The sequence below is a fragment of the Mesoplodon densirostris genome, chromosome 11, assembly GCF_025265405.1.
Source record: "Mesoplodon densirostris isolate mMesDen1 chromosome 11, mMesDen1 primary haplotype, whole genome shotgun sequence".
NCBI classification, from domain to species: domain Eukaryota; kingdom Metazoa; phylum Chordata; class Mammalia; order Artiodactyla; family Ziphiidae; genus Mesoplodon; species Mesoplodon densirostris.
The window spans coordinates 105,318,237-105,344,298 of record NC_082671.1 but is presented as its reverse complement, the minus strand read 5'-3'; the positions used below and the strand labels follow the sequence as shown (position 1 = coordinate 105,344,298).

Sequence of the window (26,062 nt, the reverse complement as noted above, 5' to 3'; positions counted from 1 at the left end):
GAGGTAGTCCCAGGAACTGTTAAATAAAAAATATCTTGAGAGTCTTTTGAAGTGCATTGTTTTTGTTTTTTTCTTCTTAAAATGAGATGACTAAAATTCAAGTTAAACTTAAGGAGCGGGGGCACAATTTAATTTCACAGGTTCTTTTTTAACATAACTCACTGCAGTTTTGGATTTTTTTACAGCACACCACACAGAGCTTTTCACCCACAATGTTTAGGGTCTTCTAGCCTTTTAAGTTGTAATCATAAAGCAACATAATTGCCATGCTTTCTTTGATCTTAAAAATGAAATTTGTAGAAAGATCAAATATGTGTTGTTTGGAAAGTTAAGGAAAATAACTTGTATAGTATTGATAGTATAGCAATTCAGAAATAATATAAACTTCATATAGTGCTTGGTGATTTGTAATTTTTACTTTGTCTTTGTGACAATGTATAGATTTTGTGTATACATACACACACACACACACACACACACACACACACATAGAATAGAGGCCAAAAAACATTCTTAGGAAAAATATAGAGGGTATTTTAAAAGTTTTACAAAATGCCCCAATGTTTGTATCGCAATACCTTAAAGTTAACTTCTTTTTTTGCATCTGAACATTGCTATACAGTACAGTGTCTGCCATTTAGGAAGTTTCTTGTATGTGGAATTGTCTGTAAGCAACAATGGAGGTATTGATATGAATCTCTCCTTCTTGACTTTAGAGACTTTTGCTAAAACTCAAAATCAAAACATATCAATTTTTATTGTAATTTCTAGTTTCATTATTTAGAAGGATACAGTTTAAATAAATGTAAAATTATAAGTATGTTTATATTAGGGGCAAGTACTATTTCATAAATATTTTATGATCACGTTACAAAAAAGACATTTATCCTTGAAGAGTTTTAAACATCTTCAATTTTATATATTTCTGGCCCTTTAACTGATATTTATTTGCCTTCAAAATTTAGTTGCCCCAACTCAATATAGACAATCTGTTCTAAAAAAATCAATTTCATAAAGTTAATCTCTGTCTTATTATAGACTGATATAGTTCCTTTTATTTTACTTCAGTCTCATTCAATCCATTTCAATAGCAATTTATGGAAGCATTTCATTTCCAGGCTTTTGGAAGATATTAGGTACACAAAAATGAGTTCATAGTTTAATTCGAGAATCAGATGCAGAGTCAGGCATTGTTGTCTCTTACCTAATAATTTCAGTTAATCGAAAAGATTCATTAGTTTTAGAGAACAGCTATACATATTTATATATAAATTTATTATATAAATTCTCTGTATCTTCCTAACAGTAAATCCATTATTAAATACTTGTGGCATATTCTTGGTATCATGTTATGAGCTTGGGGATATTTGTTAAAGAGTGTACATGGGTTGGCGTTCACCAATGTCTACCCTACAAACAATACCTGTTTCGCTACAATAGGTTGTTTATTTCCTGATCAATTGTCCGGAGTCCATTCAGTATAGCAGCATGTCTCCACATAGTTGACACTCAAAAATGTTTGTCTGATTAAGTATAGCATATACTTTTAAAATTTAGAATCTTAAACATATTAACTTTCTATGTTGGAGATAGCAGTTGGTATAACACTAGGAATTTCTTCCAGTCTTCCATTTGGATTTTTGCTATTACTAAATTCTGATTATTGTGAATGGGAGACATGAAATGATAAAATAATAATCAAATTCCATATGATAGATTTGGAGATGTCCTCTCCCATCAAAAGACATATTCATTCTATTTTTAGCTACATAGCCCCAGACATGTTCCCTGAAAAATTCTCAATTCTCCATTAATTCCCATAGTTACTGAGCTCATAGAGTATTCTTATAGTTTTCAGGTCAGAAATATTTTTCTCATACTGCATATTGTTGACTATCCCTGTTGCTAATGGTGCAATGATTGGTTAACATAACCTGGCTATATTTTAGGGGAACAAAATGTAGTCATTGGATTTTATTGTAAGACTATCCAATTTATCTCCCGTTGCTCATTTGAGGTTAAATTGATATTACTTCACGTACAAGTATAGGCCTAAATTTTTGTCCTATAAAAAGTCATGTTCTAGAAAACGCTTCTCTTTAATAGCTGAGACTCATGACTGATCCTTGCACATTGGTGGTTGATTTCACACATCAATTTGGAAATTCCATTTCAGAAAACAAAGCATTGTGTCCCATGGTGTTCTTTGTATTGATCTGGATTTTAGGGGGATCTGATCAGTTTTGCTTTTTGTCCCTACTTTGCTGAATAACTTTATCTGTGCTGTATTATCCTTTCTATACAATCTGACAAAGGTGTTTTTTAAGAATAGTTAAGTAAATGAGGAGAATGTTGAAATGTAAATGCATGAAACCACTGGAACAGGCATTAATCTAATGCAGAATCAAGTTGAAAGGAGTTATTTTAAGACTTTACTCAATATATGGTGCAGCTCAGATTTATAGATTTTAGCTACTTTTTATTCCTCATGTAAAATTCAAATCTTTTTTTCCAAGATAAATTGTTTTGTTGGTAGTCCATCTTTTGTGTTGAAATTAAAACTCTGAGAGTCCAAGTCTGCTTAGCGACATTGAAAGAGTGAATTCATCTTCTTGGCCTATTCCTTACATTTATGACTGGGGAATTTAAAAAATTCTCCTAAAGAGAATAAGAAAAATCACATAGGAGGTACATAGGAAATGTTGTTTGTTTGTTGTAACCATTTTTATTCTTAAAGTTTCTCTTTTATTTTGCAGTTACCTGTGGCAGATCCCATTAACTATTGTGGTAGGAAATAGAAGCTATGTGTCTTCAGAAGCAATTATTTGGGTGTCTAACAAATCAGGTAAAAAATATGTTCTCCCCTGAGAATTTGGTTTCAGATAATTGTTTAGCAACTTAACCTCTTGTATCAGCTGTTATAAAAATGTGAATAAAGACAAATTAGAAAGAGAATATAGAGGAATAACCTCTATAAATTTAAGTATAATATAGTATAGTTTCTACATACTCTAATTTCAGTCCACTGATATAATTATTAAATTTATTTGTGTCTTTGATGGTAAAGAGAAAATTTAAATCTAAGTACTTGTACTAATCTTAACTGCTTTAAACTGTACTATTTTATAATCCTGAATGTAATAGAATTACAATCGTAACTCCCAATAGAACAGTATGCCAGATACTGAAACACAGGCCACATTTTTTATTCCATTTTCCAGCTATCTTCTCTTTACCAGACTGGCTCTTTAAAGAATGGGTGAGGCAATATTCTCTGTAGAATTAGATAATTATAGGGCCAGAAGGGAGAGGCTTGCTAGGTCATAAAACCATCCCTTAGGTAGGGTTAACTCTTAAGGATCAGAGAAAGATGAGATTCTACTCTATTTCTAAATATCTTCAAATAAGATAGTTACCTATTTCAATTCACTGTCAGAAAGCTATTTCTTGAATCCAATCTAAATGCTTCATACTAGAGTGTGAAACAGGTCTGTTTTATTTCTGTTTTCCATTGAATTGAAGAAAAAGCCAATTATCATCTTTTCTGTAACGTTTCATTTAGATTTAAATGGTCAAGTATGTTCACATTTTGTTTTTCTTACTCCTTTCTCACATTCTGCTACTTTATGTTTTCTTGCTATTTTGGAAGCATAATTTAAACAACCACAAATCTTTTTTTGAAGTAAGGTAAAGTATAAATAAACAACAAAAAATATTGTTTCTTCTCCTCAGTCTTGCTCCTATTAGGGAGATGTAAGTGCTTAAAATACATACACACATACATATAAGAAAAAGGTCTCACAGCAGAATCTAATCTGCCTACCAGAAATATAAACACTTGTTTTGCCAGTTGAATTTTTATTCAGATATTCATGTTGTTGTATTTTTAACACATCATCACATATTATGAAAATATATGCTTTCATTTATATACATTGTGTGTGAAACATTCATATGTAATGTAGTGATGCATTGAAATGCTTACTTTAAAATGTATTGGTGTTTCTCCTTTAAATTGCTTACTATAATCTATTCTTTTCATTGCTTCAAATTAGTTTTTATACCGTGATTCTGAATTCACACTTACTCTATTGTCTTTATACTTCTCTTTATCTTCATGTGGTTGTTTTATTTATCTACATAATTTATTATGAAATGATGAGTGAAAGCAGTGAGCTTCTACTGTAATGATTCAGCTATTAGAATGAAGTCATCGCTCCATAGGATTGCTAGGAACACGAAATAGAACAGTTTTCAGTAATAAAACATTTCTCACTGGAGGGTAGATGAAAATGGGAACTTAGAAGAGTGCAAAGACACTGATCAAATGTCAGGATCATCCCCAACTTTCACTTTTAGACAATGCAGGGATTCAAGGCAAGTCTGATTCTTCTTGAATACTTTTCCCAGGTCCATTTCCTCTATAACTCCCTAGTTATGTCTATGCTGTTATTCATGGTATCCGCTTATTCCACACAGAGTATCTAGAAGAGTATCATGACTTTTCTTTTTTTTTTCTTTGTTTTTATTGAAGTTTGGTTGATTTACAACATTACCTCAGTTTCAGGTGTACAGCATAGTGAAACAGATTATACTCCATTTTAGATTATTACTATCATGGCTTTTCTTGACCAATGGCAACAGGTTGTATTTGAGAGGTTGATTTTATTTACAGTCTTTTATTATTAATCAGGAATAATAACAACATGATATTTCAAACCGTATGTTTGCCTAAAACGTCCCCTATGGTAATACATTTAGGTGTTATTCACAGCTGCATACTTTTTGCGGTGCATAACTCTGGGAGATGATATTTACGTGGACTGTGATATTACTTGCACACTCCCTCACCCCAAAGTTGTGTAGTGTGCAACCTGCAGAGTGTAATGTGTCATATTTCATTATATCATAGCAGAATCTTCTGGTTGATAAACATTATCTTACTCGAAATGTTAAGGCTTTTGCATGGAATGTTCATACCAAGTAATTGTTTCTTGAAAACTTTATGAATACATAAATCTGGAAGAATTTTCTAAGTGGGACCTAAAAGAAAGGCAACCTTTCTATTTTCCCTGTTTAGTCTTGTTCTAAATGTTTTTAGTTCTGTCTCGAACTCCTTCATTCTGATGACAAAGAGAAAACTGACACCAGACAAGGATTAGGAAGAATAAAAGATTGTTAAATTTGTCTCCTTTTAGATCCCCTTTTTTTCAAAATATAGTCAACTAATAGTAATGAAAAATGTTTCTTCATAGAAAGAGTAAGAAAATATTCTGATCAATTCTTATCAACATATATAAAACATTCCACCTTTTAATTATAACAATCAGATCAATGTTTTTATAATTTTTCATTTTCAGTAATATCAATTTGATGTCACATGATACTAAGGTCAAGACATTGGTGAACAATGTAAAGTATGAATTTTATTTGAATCATTAAATGCTCTTGACACTTCAGTTTTTTGTTGTGTCAGATGATTATCTAATTAATTCCAAGTTAAGGTACAGATAATTTTAGTCTAAAAATTGTTTTAAAACAAATTTTTAAATTATTGAAAGTAGGTAAAAGGATTTTTCTCTTTTGTTTTTACTATGAAACTGCTGAGAATGCAGACATTCATATATGTAGTAGCCTGCATGTTGACTGGCTATTAATTAAGGTGCAATGGAAGGGAATAAATTTAATGCCAAATGTTAGGAAAAGAGAGGACCTTCAAGATGGTAGAGGAGTAAGACGTGGAGATCACCTTCCTCCCCACAAATACATCAGAAATACATCTACATGTGGAACAACTCCTACAGAACACCTACTGAATGCTGGCAGAAGACCTCAGACTTCCCAAAAAGCAAGAAACTCCCCACGTACCTGGGTAGGGCAAAAGGAAAAAGGAAAAACAGAGGCAAAAGAATAGGGACGGGACCTGCACCAGTGGGAGGGAGCTGTGAAGGAGGAAAGGTTTCCACACACTAGGAAGCCCCTTCACTGGCAGAGACTGGTGGTGGAGGGGGAAGCTTCAAGTCATGAAGGAGAGCACAGCAACCGGGGTGCGGAGGGCAAAGCAGAGAGATACAGAGGATCAGTGCCGACCCACACTCACCAGCCCGAGAGGCTTGTCTACTCACCCGCCGGGGCACACGGGGGCTGGGAGCTGAGGCTCAGGCTTCGGTCAGATCCCAGGGGGAGGACTGGGGTTGGCGGCGTGAACACAGCCTGAAGGGGCTAGTGCGCCACAGCTAGCCGGGAGGGAGTCCGGGAAAAAGTCTAGAGCTGCCGAAGCGGCAAGAGACCATTGTTTCTGGGTGCGAGAGGAGAGGGGATTCAGAGCACCACCTGAACGAGCTCCAGACATTTTTTTAAAAAAATGTTAGGAAAGAAAAGACTTAAAAGGGAAATTGATGCTGCAAATTCGAAGTAAACATTAAAAACGGCATAATGTTATAACGCTTTCCTTAAATATTGGTTCATATGAAAGTTACAAGCCTTTAAAGAGAGCATTGTTTTTAGTCCCCTCTTTACAAATGAGAAAATTAAGCCTTGAGAAATAACTTGCCGAAAGTGTCTTAGGAGCTTGATTTTCTTTTCTAAGTTTATTTACAACACACACACACACACACACACACACACACACACACACACACAAGATTTTAATACTTTGGTAGGTTACTTTGCAGATCTGTCAGTTTTGACACTTTGCCACTGGATACACAGGAATGGTTCTCTATAATCTCTACAGAGCATTATCTAATTTGATTCTTGCAAGAGTCCAGTGAGAAAACTAGTATGTGCTATTATACCTGAATTTGTTTCACACTGTTACCCTTGTTACCCTGGTTCACTTTTTTATGTGTTTTAAATTCTGATTGTTCTGCAACCAGCCAACATTTAGTAGAAAGATCTGATATGCTTTCTCTTTTTATTCCAAAAGGATAGATAAAATATAAAGATATAAAATACTATAAAATGACCACTACTTTGTGCCTTGATATAATTTAAGTCTTGTGCCATTTTGGATATATTCTAAATATAAATTTTAATTGTTATTATGAACACTTGAAATATAATTTCCATACTTTTTATTATGGTACTCATCACATACTGTACCTCATTAGGCTATTGAAAAAGATCTCTTTAAAATTCATTGCTTTCTGTTAGTTAATATGAGGAACATTTTAGAGATATAATTAAGTAGAAAGAAAAAGGTATTTAAAAATGTATTAGAAAACCTTTTAGGGAATCATTTCTCCAAAGGTTTCATTTATAACAAAGGTGTAAAAATATTCATGAACAGTAATAACCTTCAAGTTTTAGTTATTAATTTAATAATAGAATACTAAAAAACAATAGATGCCTGCCTTTCTTTGTATCATATACAATAAAAACGTTATACCATCTTGTATCAACAGAGAATGCGTGGTAAAAAGGGCATGGAAGTCAGGATACTTGAGATGCACCGTTTCAGACAATTCAATTAACCTGCCTGAGCCTCATTTCTTCATCTGTTCTAATACATACTGTTAATAAAGGTGTCAAGAAGTTGCAGTGCTCTTTGAAACATTAAAGATTAGATTTTTATGTTTACTATAAATTTATGCTTAAGTATTTTTTACTGTATTTCTGAAAGTTGATAATATGTAACATGCATTGGTTACATTAGCCCACCCCATTCTAGACGTGAACAATTAATGATCTTTAACATTCATTCATTAATTTTTGTGGTATAACCTCTTTTTGTATGACTTTTACTTAAGAGAAAGTACTCTGTAAATTCAACACTTAAGAAAAGTAAAAATAAAATTTGTTTTGTTGTCTGATGTGTAAAAACCTGGATAATAGAGTGAGAATTAGAGGTTATGCCTCTTCCTCAGAACTGACATGAATGGTTTCCATGATGCATTTTGTGGTTTTGAGTCACTGTGGAAATTAGATAGACCTGTGTGTGTGTGTGTGTGTGTGTGTGTGTGTGTGTATAAAATATGAATTTTAAGTAAACTTCATACATTATGCAACTTCTATGAAGCATGAGTCCTGAAGGCAGCAGCAACAAAATAATTAGAATTGTAAACTATGGTTCTGGGAAGTCAATAAAGGCTGCCATTAAAAGTGAATGAGTTCTCTGTCTATATCATATTTGAAGGGGTTAAATATATAAGTTATAAGATTGCTTTTACTGGCTTCCTTTAATTGAATTAACCAGTGAATATAATCAAGTTACCATTTTCCAAAGTGATTCCAATAAGCAGAATTTATTATCTTTTTTCTAATTATATGTAGAAATACTAGAGACTTAAATAAATGAGGTTCCTTTTTCCAACATTATTGATGATGCTGGAAAGTCTGTTATTTATTAGCACATCCAAGAAAGCACAAGGAAAAGGGTAAGAAATAACAGTGACTTTCAAATAAATGGGCCCTATTATTTTAATCACTTTCTTGCTGAATAAAATAAGTAGAATGTGCAACTGAAGCCTTTTCCACAGATACATATACAATGTAACTGGAAGCCACATGAATACAGTAGTAGATTTCTTGGTTACATTTATCTTGAGAAAGAAAATTATATATACATAACAGGGTTTTGTCAAGGGTAATAATGAGTAAGCTACTAAAGGTTTTCTAGCAAATTCTAGCTATAGTGATTAATTGACTAAAGAGTAGATTTCAATTAGGTATTTAGGATGGTGTCCTCTTTTAATTATTGGTACTGTGATATCTGGTATTAAGAAAACATACTTCATTCTATTTTAACCCTTAAAATTGCAAATCTCTCTTACTCCCTAAAATGCTGTTTTCAGAACACCACAGAATAACTTCTTTGCACAAAGGAAGCTGGTTACTGGGGAACATCAATCAAACTGGCTATTTTAGAGTCAACTATGATTTAAGGAACTGGAGATTATTAATTGATCAATTAATCAGGAACCATGAGGTAAATTGGATTTACTCATCAAAGATCTGTTTTGACATATGAACATCTGCCATTTTAATCCTAAGTGATTCCATTTTTTTTTTTTTGGTTGACCTCATAGGTTCTCTCTGTCAGTAACCGAGCAGGTTTGATCGACGATGCCTTCAGCCTAGCCAGGTACGTTTTCCTGTGGCTCTCCACAACAAAACTAATGCCCTTAAGACTTCCTCTATTAAGCTAAATAGTGTATATGTTTTGAATAAGAAATCTTTTAAAAATAATTTCTGTCTCACACCCTTTGTGTTTGGATATGAATTATAATCAGTGTCCCAAACTCTTGATCAATAGTAGCCATGGGGTATTTCTGAGTCAGGAGAAGCTTGATCAATTTTCACCACAAGTTCAATTTAACACTCAAGATTAATACTCTCTTTACAATTTCATTAATGAACTCTACAAAATGACCATTGTGCCATATTTAATTTTTGATGTAAAGTACCTTGAAGCATCAGCATTTTTTTTCATGACATATACTAGTATATCTTTTTTTAATTGTATTTTTTAATGTGATTCATTATGAAAATCTTGTGCTGCAAGACAGAAATAAATATTCTACTGGTTAAAGCTGTTCTGGAAAAAATATATATCAATCTTGTAGCAGAAGTTATAGTACTAGTTATAGTAATATTTGTGTTATTTTCATAGTTAGATTTATAATGTTAAAAATCAGTTATTCTTTTGAATAGTCATTAAATAGCTATTCCTTTAAAGTAATGTTGATTGTAAACCCAAGCTATTTTACTCAATTTTGAGGCTAAATAGTAAAATAACTCAGTCCTTTTAATATTTTGTATTGTTCACATCAAGTATAGTTTAAATTTTAATAATCTGATATTATGAGACAAAAATTTAGAAATGATAGAGGTGGAGGAAAGCCTGACAAGATAGTCATATGTGGAGATAAAGATTAAGTAAGATATGAAGACTTTGAAGAAAGCATTAGATATAACATGAAGATTATTTTGACATAGAAGTTTAGAGAGTTCAGAAAGCCAGTAAGAGAGTGTACTTAATGTAACATTGCCCTGAGAGAGAAGCAAGCAAAAGAGAGCTATGTTAAGAGTTCCACAAGGAAAGGTTAGGGAACTAGAAGAGAACTAATATTACCAGTTAATTAAACACATAAATTTCCAGGCACTGTTCTGTTTTACATACAGTAATTTGTATAATTTTCACAACAACCTTATGAGATAAGCAGTTCTGTATTATTATTATTATTCCCATTATATAGATGAGGAGACTGAGAGTCAGAGAAGTCAAGTAACTTACCTAAAGTCACATAGCTAGTAATTGACAGGGCCAGGGCTTCATATATATGCAGTAATAGAAGAGCCAGGTAATATAGGACGATTGAGGGGATTTGAAATGGTAGTTCATGTGAATCCTTACGTGTTTGAAATGATGGTGAGAAAGCAAACAAGTAATGATATCCTAAAGAGAGAGGGCAGATGGAAAGATGGAAATTGAAAAGATCTTTGACTCATCTTCATTAAATGATAGAAGCTATTTTTTAATGAAATATTTCAATTTTAGTAGATGATTTTTTTTTCCAAAATTAAATTCCTTGTTGTCTAATACAGAACATTGCTTTCAATAACAATTTTGGAAGCCTTAAACATTTGAAGTAAACAATTTCATTATCATTTATACAAATTTACCAGGGGAATGTGCAGATCTCCTTGAATATATATTGAAATTTGTTCTATTGATCGTGAGATAATTTTTCTGTTAGCATGGAGGTAAATAAACACAAGATTAGATTTATTCTGCATTTACTTGGAAACACCCTGCAGTCACTGGAGTTAAGGGTTATTCACATTTCAGTGTATTCTAGTAAATGTTCCAAAGTTTTGCTACCAACCTGTGTCAGTCTTCTTTCAGTTTCCTGAACACACCATGCTCCTTTTGGCTTCTTTATAGATAACAAACAGAAGAGTAGCAAATATTTATCAATATGTATGTTCCAGGTACTGTACTGAGGCTTTTATGAATGATTTTGTTCAGTCTTCTCAGTAAACCCATGGAGTGGGTGTGGTTACTGCAGCCATGTTATAGCTGAGTCATGGAGGTTGAGAGGGGTTAAGTCTCTTAGCTCAGGGTGCACAGGTTTTAAGTGAGGGGTGGAGGGGTGACATTCAACTGCAGATAGTAGCACAGCAGCGCTTATGACCTCAGGTCAGGGTGACTGCCCATTATATGAAATTTCTTCCCACTCCCCTTGTCTGTTGGGAATATTGCTATTCACTTAAAAATAAAATTTCACTTGCACAACCTTACCTGAAACATATCTGTCCTTCCCAGAAAGAATAAGGTGACATCCTGTGGATCTGTACTTTAGCAGTTGTCACCTTATAGTTCAACTACTTTTCTGGGTCCCTGTGATTTTTGGGTGATCTTGAGGGTAGGGCTTTGTCTCATCCTTGTATTACTACTGCCTAACTTAATCTTTGGTACAGGATTATACCAATATATATTTGTTGAATGAATTGCTAATTAGCTATTAATTATTCAAACTATAAACTTTCAGGCCCACTATCTTTTTGTGCAATTAAGTACACATATTCTAGGTATTTTTTATGTTTCTTTTTTTTTTTCTTTTTTTGCGGTACGCGGGCCTCTCACTGTTGTGGCCTCTCCTGTTGCGGAGCAGAGGCTCCGGACACGCAGGCTCAGCGGCCATGGCTCACGGGCCCAGCTGCTCTGCGGCATGTGGGACCTTCCCGGACCGGGGCACGAACCCGTGTCCCCTGCATCGGCAGGCGGACTCTCAACCACTGCACCACCAGGGAAGCCCTATGGTTGTTTTTTAAATATATAAAAACCACATGAATGCATTCTAGTTGTAGTGATTAAAACAAGAGAGATAACAATGTGAAAATTTTCTTTCACTCCTTCCATGACATCCTATAGCTCTTACCCTCCCTCTTCACAGATAAAATTAATATTTGATGTATATAAATCCAGCCATTTTTAAACATTTCCAAACAGTTTAATTTATTTTACATGAACAGAAATACATTCTGTTTTCTACTCATTTATAAAAATAAATCTGAGGAGCTTTATTCCACTGTTACTAAATTTTCATTATTATAATCAAGACTGCACTGAGTGTTCTTGAACAGTCTTTTGTTGTACATATACATATTTTTATAGGATTGATTCCTGAAAGAGGAATTTTTGGTTTAAAGAGTATAAGATTTTTGATAAATATTACAAATTGTATTCCAAAGGGTTTCCCAGTAGAACCCTTCATCAACCACATACGAGAGGACCCAATGCCCCCAAACCCTTCATGATAATAAAGAGTATATACATCTTTTACATTTTTGACAGTATGGCAGCAAAAATAATTTTTTTGAAGCTGTTACAGAACTAGTTGAATTAACTTGTGCATCTTTTCATATACATCTGCCATGTGTATTTTGTTTTCTTCTGTGAATTGTTACCTGGTTTAAGGAAAAACAAAAGCCTAATAGAAGATAGGTGAGGTATTTTTCCTACCCTTTTCCTATATATTTTGGATTTTTTTGGATTTTACTCCTTTTTGTAGAAAACAGTTTTACAGTATTTTCTCTCAACACTATGTCATTTTTTTTTATACTTTGTGGTGTATTTCATCACCTCAAAGGCTTTTAATTTATATGTTAAATCATTCCTTTTGTAGCTTTCTGTTTCTTTGGTTCTGACTTCCACAGAAGACCTTCTCTATATGAACATTTTGAAAATATTCCATTTTTTATTTGAAAGCTCTTTTGTTTTTACATCTCCTCACGCTTCCTTCTCTAATTAGTTTTTATGTATAGAATGGAAGAGTGGTCTAATTTTCTTTAACATTAATATATTTATAACCAATTATTTAATCCTATTTGTTTAAAGGACTTTCTTATTCATAGATTTGAAATGATATCTTTATCTTAATGCAAATGATTATATTTTAGGGAACTGATTCAATTCTGTTTAACTGGTCTCTGTTCTTTTTGGCACTAGTACCATGTTGCTCTGATTAGCTTTATAGTATGTTGTGGTTGACAACATTTTCTCTTGTTCTTGTTCAAAATCTTACGTGTTTTCTCTTAAGTATAGATTTTTAAATCAGTTTGACAAAGCCCATTAAAAATCCTGCTGCAGTTTTGACTGAATATGCATAGATTGGATTTATAAGTTAATTTTTAAAGAATTAACATATTTTCAAATGTGAACTTTCCAATATCAAAACATGTTGTTTCTCCCCATTTTTTTAGGTCCCTAAGTCAAGCTCTATAGCTTTATTTACATTGGTTCTGGAAATGTCATATTATTTCCTCATTTTTTATGGTATACGCTTCTATAGGAAATGACACTGCTTCTGCACTTAGATGTTCTAATTTTCATTACTTGTGTGTAAGGAATTAATCAATTGCCTCGCAAATATCATTGAGTTATGACTTGAACTTTGAAGTTAGTGACTAAATGCCTAGATATTTTTTGTTGGGTGTTCATGTTTGTTGTTGGTTTTTGTTTTGATGAAGCATTGCTAGATTGAGAGATATAAAAATGAACAAGATGCATTTCTTGTTTTCAATGATTTCATGGTCTAGCAGGGACAATACACTGTAGACAACTAACTATATTCAGTATGTCAATACGATGAATAAAATATGCAAATGTTGTAATATAAAGAATTAATGTGGTCTGGAGGATATCATATAGGAAATACCATCAGAAAAATGAAAGTTTGCTATGGAAATCTGCTAAAGTTTTAAAAGTAATAAAGGGCTTCCCTGGTGGCGCAGTGGTTGAGAGTCCACCTGCCGATGCAGGGGACACAGGTTCGTGACCCGGTCCGGGAAGATCCCACATGCCGCGGAGCGACTGGGCCCGTGAGCCATGGCCCCTAAGCCTGTGCATCCGCAGCCTGTGCTCCACAACGGGAGAGGCCACAACAGTGAGAGGCCCATGTACCGCAAACAAAAAGTAATAAAATGAGAGCAGGAAAAAGTGTAAACTAGAGGATGGATTTAGGGCAAGAAAACTGTTACCACAGTGATGCTCATGCAACAAATTGATTAAAACATAGATTTGAGAAGGAGTGGAATTGGCAGCTTGATAACGTAAGAACTCTTATTGAAGTTATTTATTAGCTTAATATGTAGTAGAAACTGGAAATTTGGAAGATGCGCTTTAGGAAGTATAATATTCACTGGATTTGGATATTTAAAATCATTAACATACTCTGAGTATGATTTTAAAAAGCTATAAAAGTGTGTAGAGCTGGATTGTGGACCTATGTGGTATTTTGTTTGAAAATAGTCAAAATACATGAAAATTGTTTGGAACATTTGTTCATACCCAAGAGTTCCAGAGATAAATCATCATCATCATCACCATCATCATCACCACCTTTGCCCTGGGCAATTACTGCATTGATTTATTTATTTAGTCACCAGTTTCCTGGAAAATTCAATTATGTATTGTAGAACACATGCCAGATTATTGCATTATTAATGTCATAACATATATTTTTAGCTTGCGTAGCATATTTTAAAAATTCTGTTATAGGCTATTCCATTAAGGACCCAATCACATAAAAAAGCCTAACTAGGGCAGAATCTTACGACTTAGTTTGCAAATTTTGTTAAGAAATAAGATAGCAGTTATATCCTTTAAAGTATTAGTGTTTTATTAACAATAAGCACAAGCACTTGTACCTGGAGATTATGAATGTCACACTTAGAAGTGCTCTAAGTACTGGTGAGCTGTCATCAGTAGTAGTTAATACATTTTTGAAGACTGTATAAGTTAAAAAATTAATAAATACATTTTTATCAACTTGTTTCTGAGTTTATAAATCTGCGATATGTTAGGAAAACTGGAAATTCAGTATGTGAGCCAATGAAAATATAATGGCTCATGAAGAAGCAGACTATGAGAATGCCTCAAACCTACCCTCATGCATTGTTTTTGTTTCTGGGCCTTAGTTTCAGGACTGATAACAGCATTGTTAAAACTGCCTTAACAACGTTTGCACACTGATTGGTACTAATCTGCTCCTTGTGAGACTTCCTCTATCGTAGTTTTTATTAGAGGTTCTGTGTCTTCTGGATGGCTCTCTTTTACCTTGTTTAAAGTTTCCCCTGCCAAACATGTGTTCATTACTTCTTTGCTCATTGCAGAAAATAGGAGCATTATGTACCTAAAAAGCGACTTCATCTTGAACTGGGCTAGAGGAAGAGTGGCTTTTCCTATGTTGATGGCTGGACGTTTAAATTGTAATGTGTTGACCTTTTGTAGGGGACATTGAGAAGGAATGACTTAGAAACATTTTATGAGAAATACCTTGGCAGACTGGACATTTTGTCCTGATTTCCCCACTCGGTTATGGAGATAACGGGACTGCTTTACTTCACCTGAACATGGCTATGCAAAACCTGATTAAGAATCCTGGATCCCTCTGACATTGTCTACCACTTTATAAATTCTGATTTCAAAAAGGATATTTAGTTTCAGAATTCTTTCCTCAATTCCTGCCTTTTTCTTTTTTGAAAGCGCTATATAATCTCAGTATAAACATTTTTCTTCCTTAGCTGTGTTTTATAATGGAATCATAAGAGTTATTAATAATAGAATACTGGGAATACTGATTAAAATGGATTTTATATTGTACTCACTGGGCAGGGAGAGAAGGATGATTCTTCAGCTGTTTGTATTAGAATCATTTGCGAGAAGTAACCATGTGTAGGTTATGTTCTTATTTATCTTTTGTTAAACCACTAGAATGTGTGTGCAAAAGGATTACAATTAAATACTTGTGAAATCCTGAAAGTGATAAAATTGTTTATTGCAAAATAAGATCTATTGTTAGCTATATGCTTCCAATCTTTTGCCATTGACCAAAGGCTATTTAAAATTAGCTTGTAGTTATGCTTTTGGACTTTCTCGCTAGGGCAGATCTTTCCATACTCTGAATAGTGACTCATAATGAGTTCATTCAGGAGATCGGTGGCCTTCCCTAAGAGATCACAATATTTCTCACATCTCTGAGACTGGGGATTTAATTATTTGTCTTTATCAGCTAACATTCCTCTTGAGATATACAAAAAAGTCAGCCTTGAAGCCCTCTCATTTTATACGTTTCTGCATGCAATTACTTAAAAATTCATACCCCAAAGTCCTCCAAATTGGTCTTAGTTTACGCAACACTTTGTCACAGTAGATGTTAAAAATACTTTGAAAGCATTTTCAGGACATTTACTGTAATGAGCTGGGAGTCTTCAGCTTTCTTTCTGATCACCCAGTAAAAGGCTAGAGTAGATTCCTGAATTTTCAAGCCACACTGTTCATACAGGGGTACTCCCGTCTGCTCAAGGTTAAAGAGTGAGGTAACATGTTCCTTTGAGCTATCTTGAGAAACCTTTTTAGGGTGGAGTCACAGGTGTTGTCCTTGAGATAAGGATTTAGGGGGAGCTACCATACATTCCAGGTACTTCTGAGAAGCTCAAACCTCCTGGGGCATAAGGGCAGGCCTGTGGCTCTTGAGGACGACAAACTTTCTTAGAGACATTTCAATTGTACTGCATTAAATCAAAAGCAAATTTGTAACCTTCCAGTGCAAAATTTGTGTTTCAGCTCTGTAGGTGAAAATGTTTTAATATTAATGTCTAATGTCTGAGAGTGCTGAGTAGAAAGTAGAAGAGAGATATTTCGACATCCTGCTGTAGGTTTGATCCATTTTCATAAGAGCCTGCACTCTTGAGTTACAAAAGTGTGGGTGATGTTTGTAGCTTACATAGATTTGCATAAGCCATTCTTCTTTAAGAATAAATAGTCTAAATTTCCAAATGCAAGTACAAATTTGTTTGAATAAGTGTATATATGCTCTTTAGTGTCTCACAAATTTAAAAAATTAGAATTCACATTGTAGTTAGTACTGTCTGGTCACATTTGACGCAAAGTTATGATTCTTTTGATTTTATAATTGCTTTGAAACCTGAGCCTGAGATTTCATAAGAATTTCTCTAGGATTTCTCTAAGCTTCCCAATAATTTGAAATACCTGTTCACACATAATTTAAATTATTTAGGTAAAGCTTCCTCCAAAATGGTCATTTATACCATCAGCTTTACTTGAATAGATATTTGTAATATGTGCTTTTAGCACAGAGACCTAAATATTCCTCTGATGTTAGATTCTTGGACTGTGATAGTATTATCTTAGTGTTTTTCCTTCCATGAATTTGAGTTATCTCTTCTCCTGCTTGCTGGGAATCTTTTGCATATTCAGGTGCGGTGCTTCTTTGAGTATGAGCTAAGAGACCACCTGCATCAGGACCACCACACCTGAGACATTTTATTAAAAATTGCATATTCCCACCACTACCTAGGAATCTGCATTCTATGAAGCACCTCATGTGATTCTGACACCCACAGCAATATGAAAATCACTGCTTTTGAGGCCCAGAAGGTATTTATGGCATCGACTTAGACAGGCAGGTGCTCCTGTGGAGCTAAAAGGCCTTAGAGTAGTATCCTCAATAGCAGTGAGAGTGGCTTTCTTTGGATCCTAGTGTCATGAGCTGATCATTCAACAATCAGGACATCAAGGATTCAGTTTTAACTCTTCAAAAACACTTTTTTATTCTTGTTATTAAATATGTTACCATTTCGGATATGCCGTCTGATAGCTGTGAGCAAAACTCAAAATCTGGGTGTCTTAGAAATTTTCCCAAGCATGGAAATCTCCTGGAGGCTTCTCATATAATTAGGAGACACCTTTATGTTTATTTTATTTATTTATTTTTTACTTGGAGTAAAATTGCTTTACCATGTTGTGTTAGTTTCTGCCGTACAATGAAGTTAATCAGCTATATGTATACCTATATCCCCACCCTCTTGGACCTCCCTCCCACCCCCCATCCCACCCATCTAGGTCGTCACAGAGCACCGAGCTGAGCTCCCAAATGAGCATACTAACACAGATCAACCATACACATGCATATTGAATCCTGAGGTGTTCAGTAGTTGTCCAGGGTGAACAACATGGCAGAATTTTCTTGCAAGTTAATCTGGCATCTAAACCTGGAGTAATCTGTAAAGCTATTGACAGTGCAAGTAGGCAGCAACAGTAGAGCTACCTGGAGCAAGTGGTAAGTGTGAGAAGAAGGCATCTTTAGCTTTTGTAGTTATTCTGTGATAATCTTTGAGGGACTCAGGAACTTAGAAAGATGCAGAAAAGGGAAGGGAAGGGAAGGGAAGGAAATAGGTTCTTTCAGCAAGAAATACTTAATAAGAAAGAAGAAAACAAGAGTTTTCTTAGACTTAGTCTGTGGAGAAAAGTAAATTAATCCTCTGGCATTTAGTCTGTTAGACTTAGTTTTCTTAGACTTAGTTTTCTTAGACTTAGTCTGTGGAGAAAAGTAAATGAATCCTCTGGCATTTAGTCTGTTAATGTCAAAGCCTAATTTTCAAAGAAATCTCAAAAAACCTCTTTTCATTTTTATTATGATAAATTATAGAGAAATTTTTAAAATGAGGAATACATGAATATAGGTATTCATGCAGGCTTTATGCTAGAGTAATTACTTTAAGGTGTCTTGTAATGATATTTTCCCACTTTGGAACAGAGATTCTTAGGGGCCTTTCTGATCGCAAGCTTTCTTAACAAACATACTAATCAGCCAGTTATAAGAACTGCTCGTATTTTTCTCCTAGAACTCAGAAAATCTATTTTGGGCTTCAATAACTTATTTACCTGAGGTAGCAATGCTATCCTGATAAGGAAACTAGAATAAAGGTAATGGAAAATAAGTGTTTTACATTAGTTTCTACTTGCCATGAAAATATAGAAGATTTCATTTTTATACTTGAAGAGACAATGATTTGGGAAAGAGCGGAAAGGAAAGGAAACTTAGTTCCAACATTTTGTGCAATGAAGGTGAGTGATTAATTCGAAATAGCACACACTTTTGCTTATATGGCAATCTTAAAGCCTTGGGAGATTATTTTAAATACATGAGGTTGTCCCTTAATTGCATGCAATTTCAACTAGCCTGTGTGGAATGCTTCAAATGCCCTTATGTGAAATGGAGTACTAGTGAAGAGGCCTTCACTATTTTGGATGTGAGAAAACATCAGATTAGGAAAACTTGACTTGTTGCAACTGTGCCAAAGCCTATTTAATGTTATTTAAAGATATGTGTACAGGCCAACTCAGAAGCTAAGAAGTAGCACGTGGCCCTGCAGAATCAGACCACATTTGACTCGCAGATTGACTTCTTCCTTCCTAAAGTGGAATGGCCTGGAGTACAGTGGATTTGAGCCTCAGAAGGGAGGGAGGCAGGGGTTTCTGGTTGCTCAGCTGCTTCAGCTAATTAGGGTGAGTATTAAACAGAAGTTCAATATCAGCTCTCCAGGTCACCAGGTTGTAGTGCTAACCAAAGGGGAAAAAAGAGAGTTTTCATAAGAAAGAAAATGTTACTCTAGCAGTCCATATGCGACAAATTCAAGTAAGGCTAATAGGCTCCGAAGAGAATAATGATTGAGTATCAGAGAGTTTTATGTGGATGCTGACTTAAACACACTCTAAATTCGTGGAGGGTTCTTGGGAATGCTGTCAGAAATGCCAAAATAGAAAGGACTCCGGGTGAAAATTACTTGGTTTTGCATTCCCAGTGTGCAAATGCACTGGAAGTTAATTGCATAAGCTGAGGGCAGATCATGGGCTTTATTTAGGCCGTATCAAGGGAAATGTTACTTCCCTTGTTTCAACGATCGTGAGACTAAATTTATTATAGAAATATAGTTAATATGCAGAGCAATTAAGCCCCTTGCCTCCTAACTTACCACACTTTTTAATTTCCATCTTTGTAGAGTTTCTCAGGTTTCCTATTTACATTTTTTTTTTTTTTTTTTTTTTTGCGGTACGCAGGCCTCTCACTGCTGTGGCCTCTCCCGTTGCAGAGCACAGGCTCCAGACGCGCAGGCTCAGCGGCCATGGCTCACGGGCCCAGCCACTCCACAGCATGTGGGATCTTCCCGGACCGGGGCGCGAACCCGCGTCCCCTGCATCAGCAGGCAGACTCCCAACCACTGCGCCACCAGGGAAAGCCCCTTATTTACATTTTTTAAATGTTACTGCAGTCTGTTGAATTTTGACATTGATAGACTATCAGCTATTTCATAGAGTGTGAAGAGTTCAGAAATCCATATGAAAATTTGTGTTTCAATAAATGCAAAAGTAATACATAGGGTATTTCAATAAATTATATATATAGTGAACGTTAATGAGTTTGTTGACAGCTAGATAGATGATGGATACATGGATTGAAAGGTAGGTGGATAACAAAGACAGAACCATAATACTTATTTCATGCTGTGAGGAAATCATTATATTTGGCCTCAGAAGGATTATTTTGTCATGTTTGCTTTTCATATGGGAAAAGTCATACAGAATTTTATTTTTTATTATATTTATTTATTTTATTTATTTATTTTCTGTGGGTTTTTGGCTGTGTTGGGTCTTGGCTGTGGCATATAGGGTCTTCGTTGAGGTGTATGTGATCTTTCAATGCGGCACAGGCTCTTTGTTGTGGTGCGCAGGCTTCCCTCTAGTTGTGGTGTGTGGATTTTTTCTCTCTCCAGTTGTGGCGTGCAGGCTCCAGGGTGCGTGGGCTTTGTAGTTTGTGGCATGTGGGCTCTCTTCTTGAGGCGCATGAGCTCAGTAGTTGTTCCACGCAGGCTTAGTTGCCCCACGGCATGTGGGATCTTAGTTCACCGACCAGGGATCGAACCCACGTCCCCTGCATTGGAAGGCATGTTCTTTACCACTGGACCACCAGGGAAGTCCCCAGAATTTTAAAAGTCAAGAATCATAGCCTATGTTTAGTTAAAATAAATTCAATTGATTTTCTTAGCAAAAGGAAGATATTGAGATAAAATATGAACATGCATTATATACTAAATAATTATCACATATAACAATAGAGAGTTCCAAGTGTTGGTGAAGACATTTTCAAATATTTATTTACTTCAAAAATATGCCAAATTCAGAGTAAGGTAGAACCATATGTTCTTTATTTGTTAGTCTGTACTTTATAGAATGTATAGAAACTAGTAAGAAAAACTTTCAATAGCTATTTACCTGGTTTGTATGTCATCATTCAATATCTATTTTTCACTCCAGATCAGTTAATCATTTTCTAAAGCATATATACATGACATTAAAATGAACAGTGTGTTCTCCTTATTCTCAACAGATAAGTGATATGAGAACATCTTTCACAAACAGGCAAAATGAAAATAATGAAAAACATGAGAAGCAAGTACGTCAATGTAATTTTAGTGGGTTGACGGTTTTTATTTCAATTTCTGATGCTCATTAGTAAGAATAATTCACAAATGGAAAGTTCTGTAATACAAAGTTAGTCAGCAATGTCTTCCAATTGTATAGTAACAGCTTTGCACATTTGAAGATACATGGGAGTTAAAAATATACATAGATAGGGCTTCCCTGGTGGCGCAGTGGTTGAGGGTCCGCCTGCCGATGCAGGGGACACGGGCTCGTGCCCCGGTCCGGGAAGATTCCACATGCCGCAGAGCGGCTGGGCCCGTGAGCCATGGCCGCTGAGCTTGCACGTCCAGAGCTTGTGCTCCGCAACGGGAGAGGCTACAGAGGTGAGAGGCCCGTGGACCGCAAAAAAAAAAAAAAAAAAAAAAAAAGAAAGAAAAAAATATATATACATAGATAAGGATGGAAATGGTGATTCCATGTGGCCTATCCACAATGTGACAGTTCATTAATTCAACAAATATTTAGTAAACACCTACTATGTACCAGGCACTATTATAGGCACTAGAGTAAACAGTAGTGAATAAAAGAGCCAAAGTCTCTGCTTATATTACAGTGGATAGGATTACAGTTAGTTTATCAAGCAAGTAAAAATTTGTCAGGTGGTGATACTTTCAGAGTAAATAAATAAAAAGCAAAAAGAATGAGAGAGTTTGGAGGAGGCTAACAGAGAAGGAGTTTATTTTAAATATCGTGGTCAGGGAAGCTCTTGTTTTTCATTTGATATTTGAGTTGTTATTTATGTTACAAAGCTAAATAAGGTAGCCATCTGGGAATAGAGCATTCCAGACAGAGGAACAGCACATGCAAAGGCCCTGAGGTAGAATGTGTGTGGCATGTCCAAGGGAAAGCAAATAGACAGATGTGGCCCTAATGGAGTGAGGGGTATAGCAAGATGAGATGATTTAGGGAGGGAGGTAACAGCGCTGACCATGTAAGGCCTTATAGTCTATTGTAAGAATTGGGGGTTTTATTTAGAGTGAGAGGGGAAGCCATTGGGAGGGTTTTGAACAAAAGAGTAATGTGGTCAGACATGTTCTTGTAGGATCACTCTGGCTGTTTTATTGAGAATACACTGTGAGGAAGCCAGGGTGGAAGCAGAGAAAGTAGTTAGGAGAGCAGTTAAGACAAACTCTATTTAGAAAGCTATTGAGAACTATAATATGGCTATTTACCTGGTGAGGAACAAGAGATGCCCCGGGGCACCTTGGTAGCCTCCTGGATGGCAGAGGTTTGCACGCCAGAGATACAGACCCTTACAGATGTTTTCCTGGAAAATAGTTACTCATTAAGCAGTAATAGCAAGAAAAAACATACATTTATATTTTTTAAACATTTGGGTTGCTTCCAGTTTTAGTCTGTTATGAATAATGCTGCTATGAATATTTGCATAAACATCTTCATGTGATTATGTTTCCCTTTCTCTTAATAAATACCTAGGAGTGGACTTGCTGGGTTGTCTGGCAAGATTATTAGATACTACCCTATTGTTTTCCAAAGTGACTGGACCACTTTGCATTCCAACAAGCAATACATGACTGTTTCATTTGCTTTGCATTCTCACCGACACTTAGTGTTGCCAGTCTTTTTAACATTAGCCATTATATTGTGTGTGGAATGTATCTTATTATTATTGATTTAATTTGCACTTCTTTAGTGATCAAGGATGTTGAGAATCTTTTCATGCACTTATTTTTCATCTCTGTATCTTCTTTTGTGAAATATCTGTTCAAGTCTTTTGTACATTTAAAAAAATTGAATTGTTTTATTATTGAGGTATAAGAATTCTGTATATTGACCTTATGTTCTGCAACCTTGCCAAGTTTCATTATTATTTCTTATAGCTATTTAATAGTTTCCTTTAAAGGTTTTCTACAAACATTGTAATGTCATCTGGAGATAACTATAGTTTTATTTCTTCCTTTTCAATCTTTATGCATTTTATTTCCCTATCTTAATAATTTTGAAATGCTCTCTAATATTCTTTTTTATGGTTATATATACCATAACTAACTTAAAATATTTATATTATTGGAAATTTAGAATGTTTTCAAACTTTCACTTATGAATAATTCTGACAAATATATTTCTGCATGCAGTTTTATTATTTATTTGCTGTTTACTAAGATATAGTTTTGGAACTTCAATTTTTGAGTCCATGGTTAAAATCATTGAAACAGATTGTCAAGTTGCTCTTAAATATTGGCAAATTTCTCCCAAGAATAATATGAGAGTATTTCTAGCATGGCTAATTTTAAAACTGGTATTATTAATTTCCGTTTTTATATTATTCTATTCTCTAGACCAAAATAAGTTTAAGAAATAATTATTTTAAAAAAATAATTGCTCTCCTCTAATTTTGTTTAGAAAATTATAGTGGTTAAAATCATTGACTGCGGAATTAAATATAGATATTAGTCCCAGCTGCAACAAAAAATATAGCCTTGAACAAGTTACTGACTTTTAGCCTTAGTTTCCTCAACTACAAAATGTGGATAAAAGAGTATCCACATCATTGGGCTTCCCTGGTGGCGCAGTGGTTGAGAGTCCACCTGCCGATGCAGGGGACACGGGTTCATACCCCCGTCCGGGAGGATCCCACATGCCACGGAGCGGCTGGGCCCGTGAGCCATGGCCACTGAGCCTGCACGTCCGGAGCCTGTGCTCAGCAAAGGGAGGGGCCACAACAGTGAGAGGCCCGCATACCGCAAAAAAAAAAAAAAAAAAGAGTATCCATATCAGAGTTTTAGTTTGAATATTAAATGAGATCATGTAATTAAATAAAAGTTCTATGTAGCTCCAGGTCCAATAAGCACTCAATCAATATTTTCTGTTATTATATGACATTCCATAACAGACTGGGATCTGTCATGACATTCAAGAGACATATGATATTGAGTTGAGACTTTAGGGCTAAAAAAGTAGTTAATCTAGGATAGGTTTTTACATTAGTTTTACCTCAATTTAAAACAAATTATTCAGGATATATTTTATTAGAAATACATACCACTGTACTGAAGTACAAAATGTATACCCAAGTTTTAATCTGAATGTAGTTTGTTGAAGTTGTTGACTGTTTTCACCTTAATTTGTCTTTGTCTATAACATTCTCTTTCTTAGCTTTCTTTTGAGAAAAAAATACTACTGTAATTTAGAATAATTCTTCCAACATGAAGTATGTAATTTTAAATATCAAAGTTGAATGTTAATATTAAATTTAGTAGTTTTGATAATTAAGGAGATCAAAGAGGTGCAAATATATCTGGATAAATGCAGCTTTGTGATGTTGACAGCAGCAAGGAATCTCTTAAAAACAATATTCACAACAAAATTAATTTTTTATCAAGTAATAGTTGTTAGAAATATATGTGTTTCATTTGTTCACTAAGCAAATGTTTATGAGGAATCTACTGTAACAGTGCACTATATTAAACATAATGAACTACATCTATTAAACATATGAAGTACAAAATTTAACAGCATATTCTCAAATGTCTTAGAATTTAGAGAGAGATTATAATCTCACAATTATCTAATGGAAGATTTTATCTAGTGTAATGCATTAAGGTCTAAAGGATTTAATGTTTATCTAATATAAATGTTAGGTGCTTTAAGGGCACAGTGTTTTTAAGGAAAGAGGGATCACTTTTGGATGGTATACTCACAATCTCCTAATACTTCATGGAAGATACGGCATTTGAGAATTTAGGGTGAGCCTTGAAATACATCTGGAAGAAGGAAACAAGTAACATCACACATGTAATATCATGACACTTGTGTCCACCATTATCTGGTAATAGATCTCAAACATGTTAGCAGTATATGGTATTTCAGGATAATCTTCAAAGAGATCTCAAAATAAAGTGACTGCAATAGATCCACGTAGAAGAGGAAGACAAACATGAAGAAATCAAAATGGAAAAGTTAACGTGGTAGCATCTTTGTGAAATTTAAATTTAAAAAGTAATGTGAAGGGGGCCGGAGGAAGATGGCGGAAGAGTAAGACGCGGAGATCACCTTCCTCCCCACAGATACATCAGAAATTCATCTACACGTGGAACAACTCCTACAGAACACCTACTGAACACTGGCAGAAGACCTCAGACCCCCTAAAAGGCAAGAAACTCCCCACATACCTGGGTAGGGCAAAAGAAAAAAAGAATAAACAGAGACAATAGGATAGGGACGGGACCTGCACCAGTGGGAGGGAGCCGTGAAGGAGGGAAGGTTTCTACACACTGCAAGCCCCTTCGCGGGCGGAGACTGCAGGTGGCGGAGGGGGAAAGCTTCGGAGTAGCGGAGGAGAGCACAGCAACAGGGGTGTGGAGGGCAAAGCGGAGAGATTCCGGCACAGAGGATCGGTGCCCTCAGGCACACACCAGCCCGAGAGGCTTGTCTGCTCGGCCGCCGTGGCGGGCGGGGCTGGGAGCTGAGGCTTGGGTATCGGCTTTCAGTCGGAGCGCAGGGAGAGGACTGGGGCTGGCGGCAGGAAGAGAGCCTGAAGGGGTTAGTGCACCACGGCTAGCCCGGAGGGAGTCCGGGGAAAGGGTCTGGAGGTGCTGAAGAGGCAAGAGTCTTTTTTCACTTTCACTTTCGTTTCCTGGTGTGCGAGGAGAGGGCATTAAAAGGGCTGCTTAGGGAAGCGCCGGAGACAGGCGCGAGCCGCGGGTAAGGCGTGGACCTCGGAGACGGGCGTGGGCCGCCGCTGCCCGCCGCCGCCGCGGCCCGCCGCCGCCCACCGCCCGCCGCCGCCCGCCGCCGCCGCGGCCCGCC

General features: G+C 35.5%; 1 protein-coding gene across 1 annotated transcript in view; it reads left to right on the top strand.

The window, feature by feature from the left end:
* The window catches only part of TRHDE (thyrotropin releasing hormone degrading enzyme), a 405,203-nt gene that overhangs the window by 304,894 nt on the left and 74,247 nt on the right, over window positions 1-26,062 (top strand). The window contains exons 10-12 of the mRNA XM_060113303.1: window positions 2,757-2,845; window positions 8,796-8,929; window positions 9,030-9,085. Of these exons, the coding sequence (XP_059969286.1) occupies window positions 2,757-2,845; window positions 8,796-8,929; window positions 9,030-9,085 (279 nt within the window). The remainder of the gene's footprint in view (window positions 1-2,756; window positions 2,846-8,795; window positions 8,930-9,029; window positions 9,086-26,062) is intronic.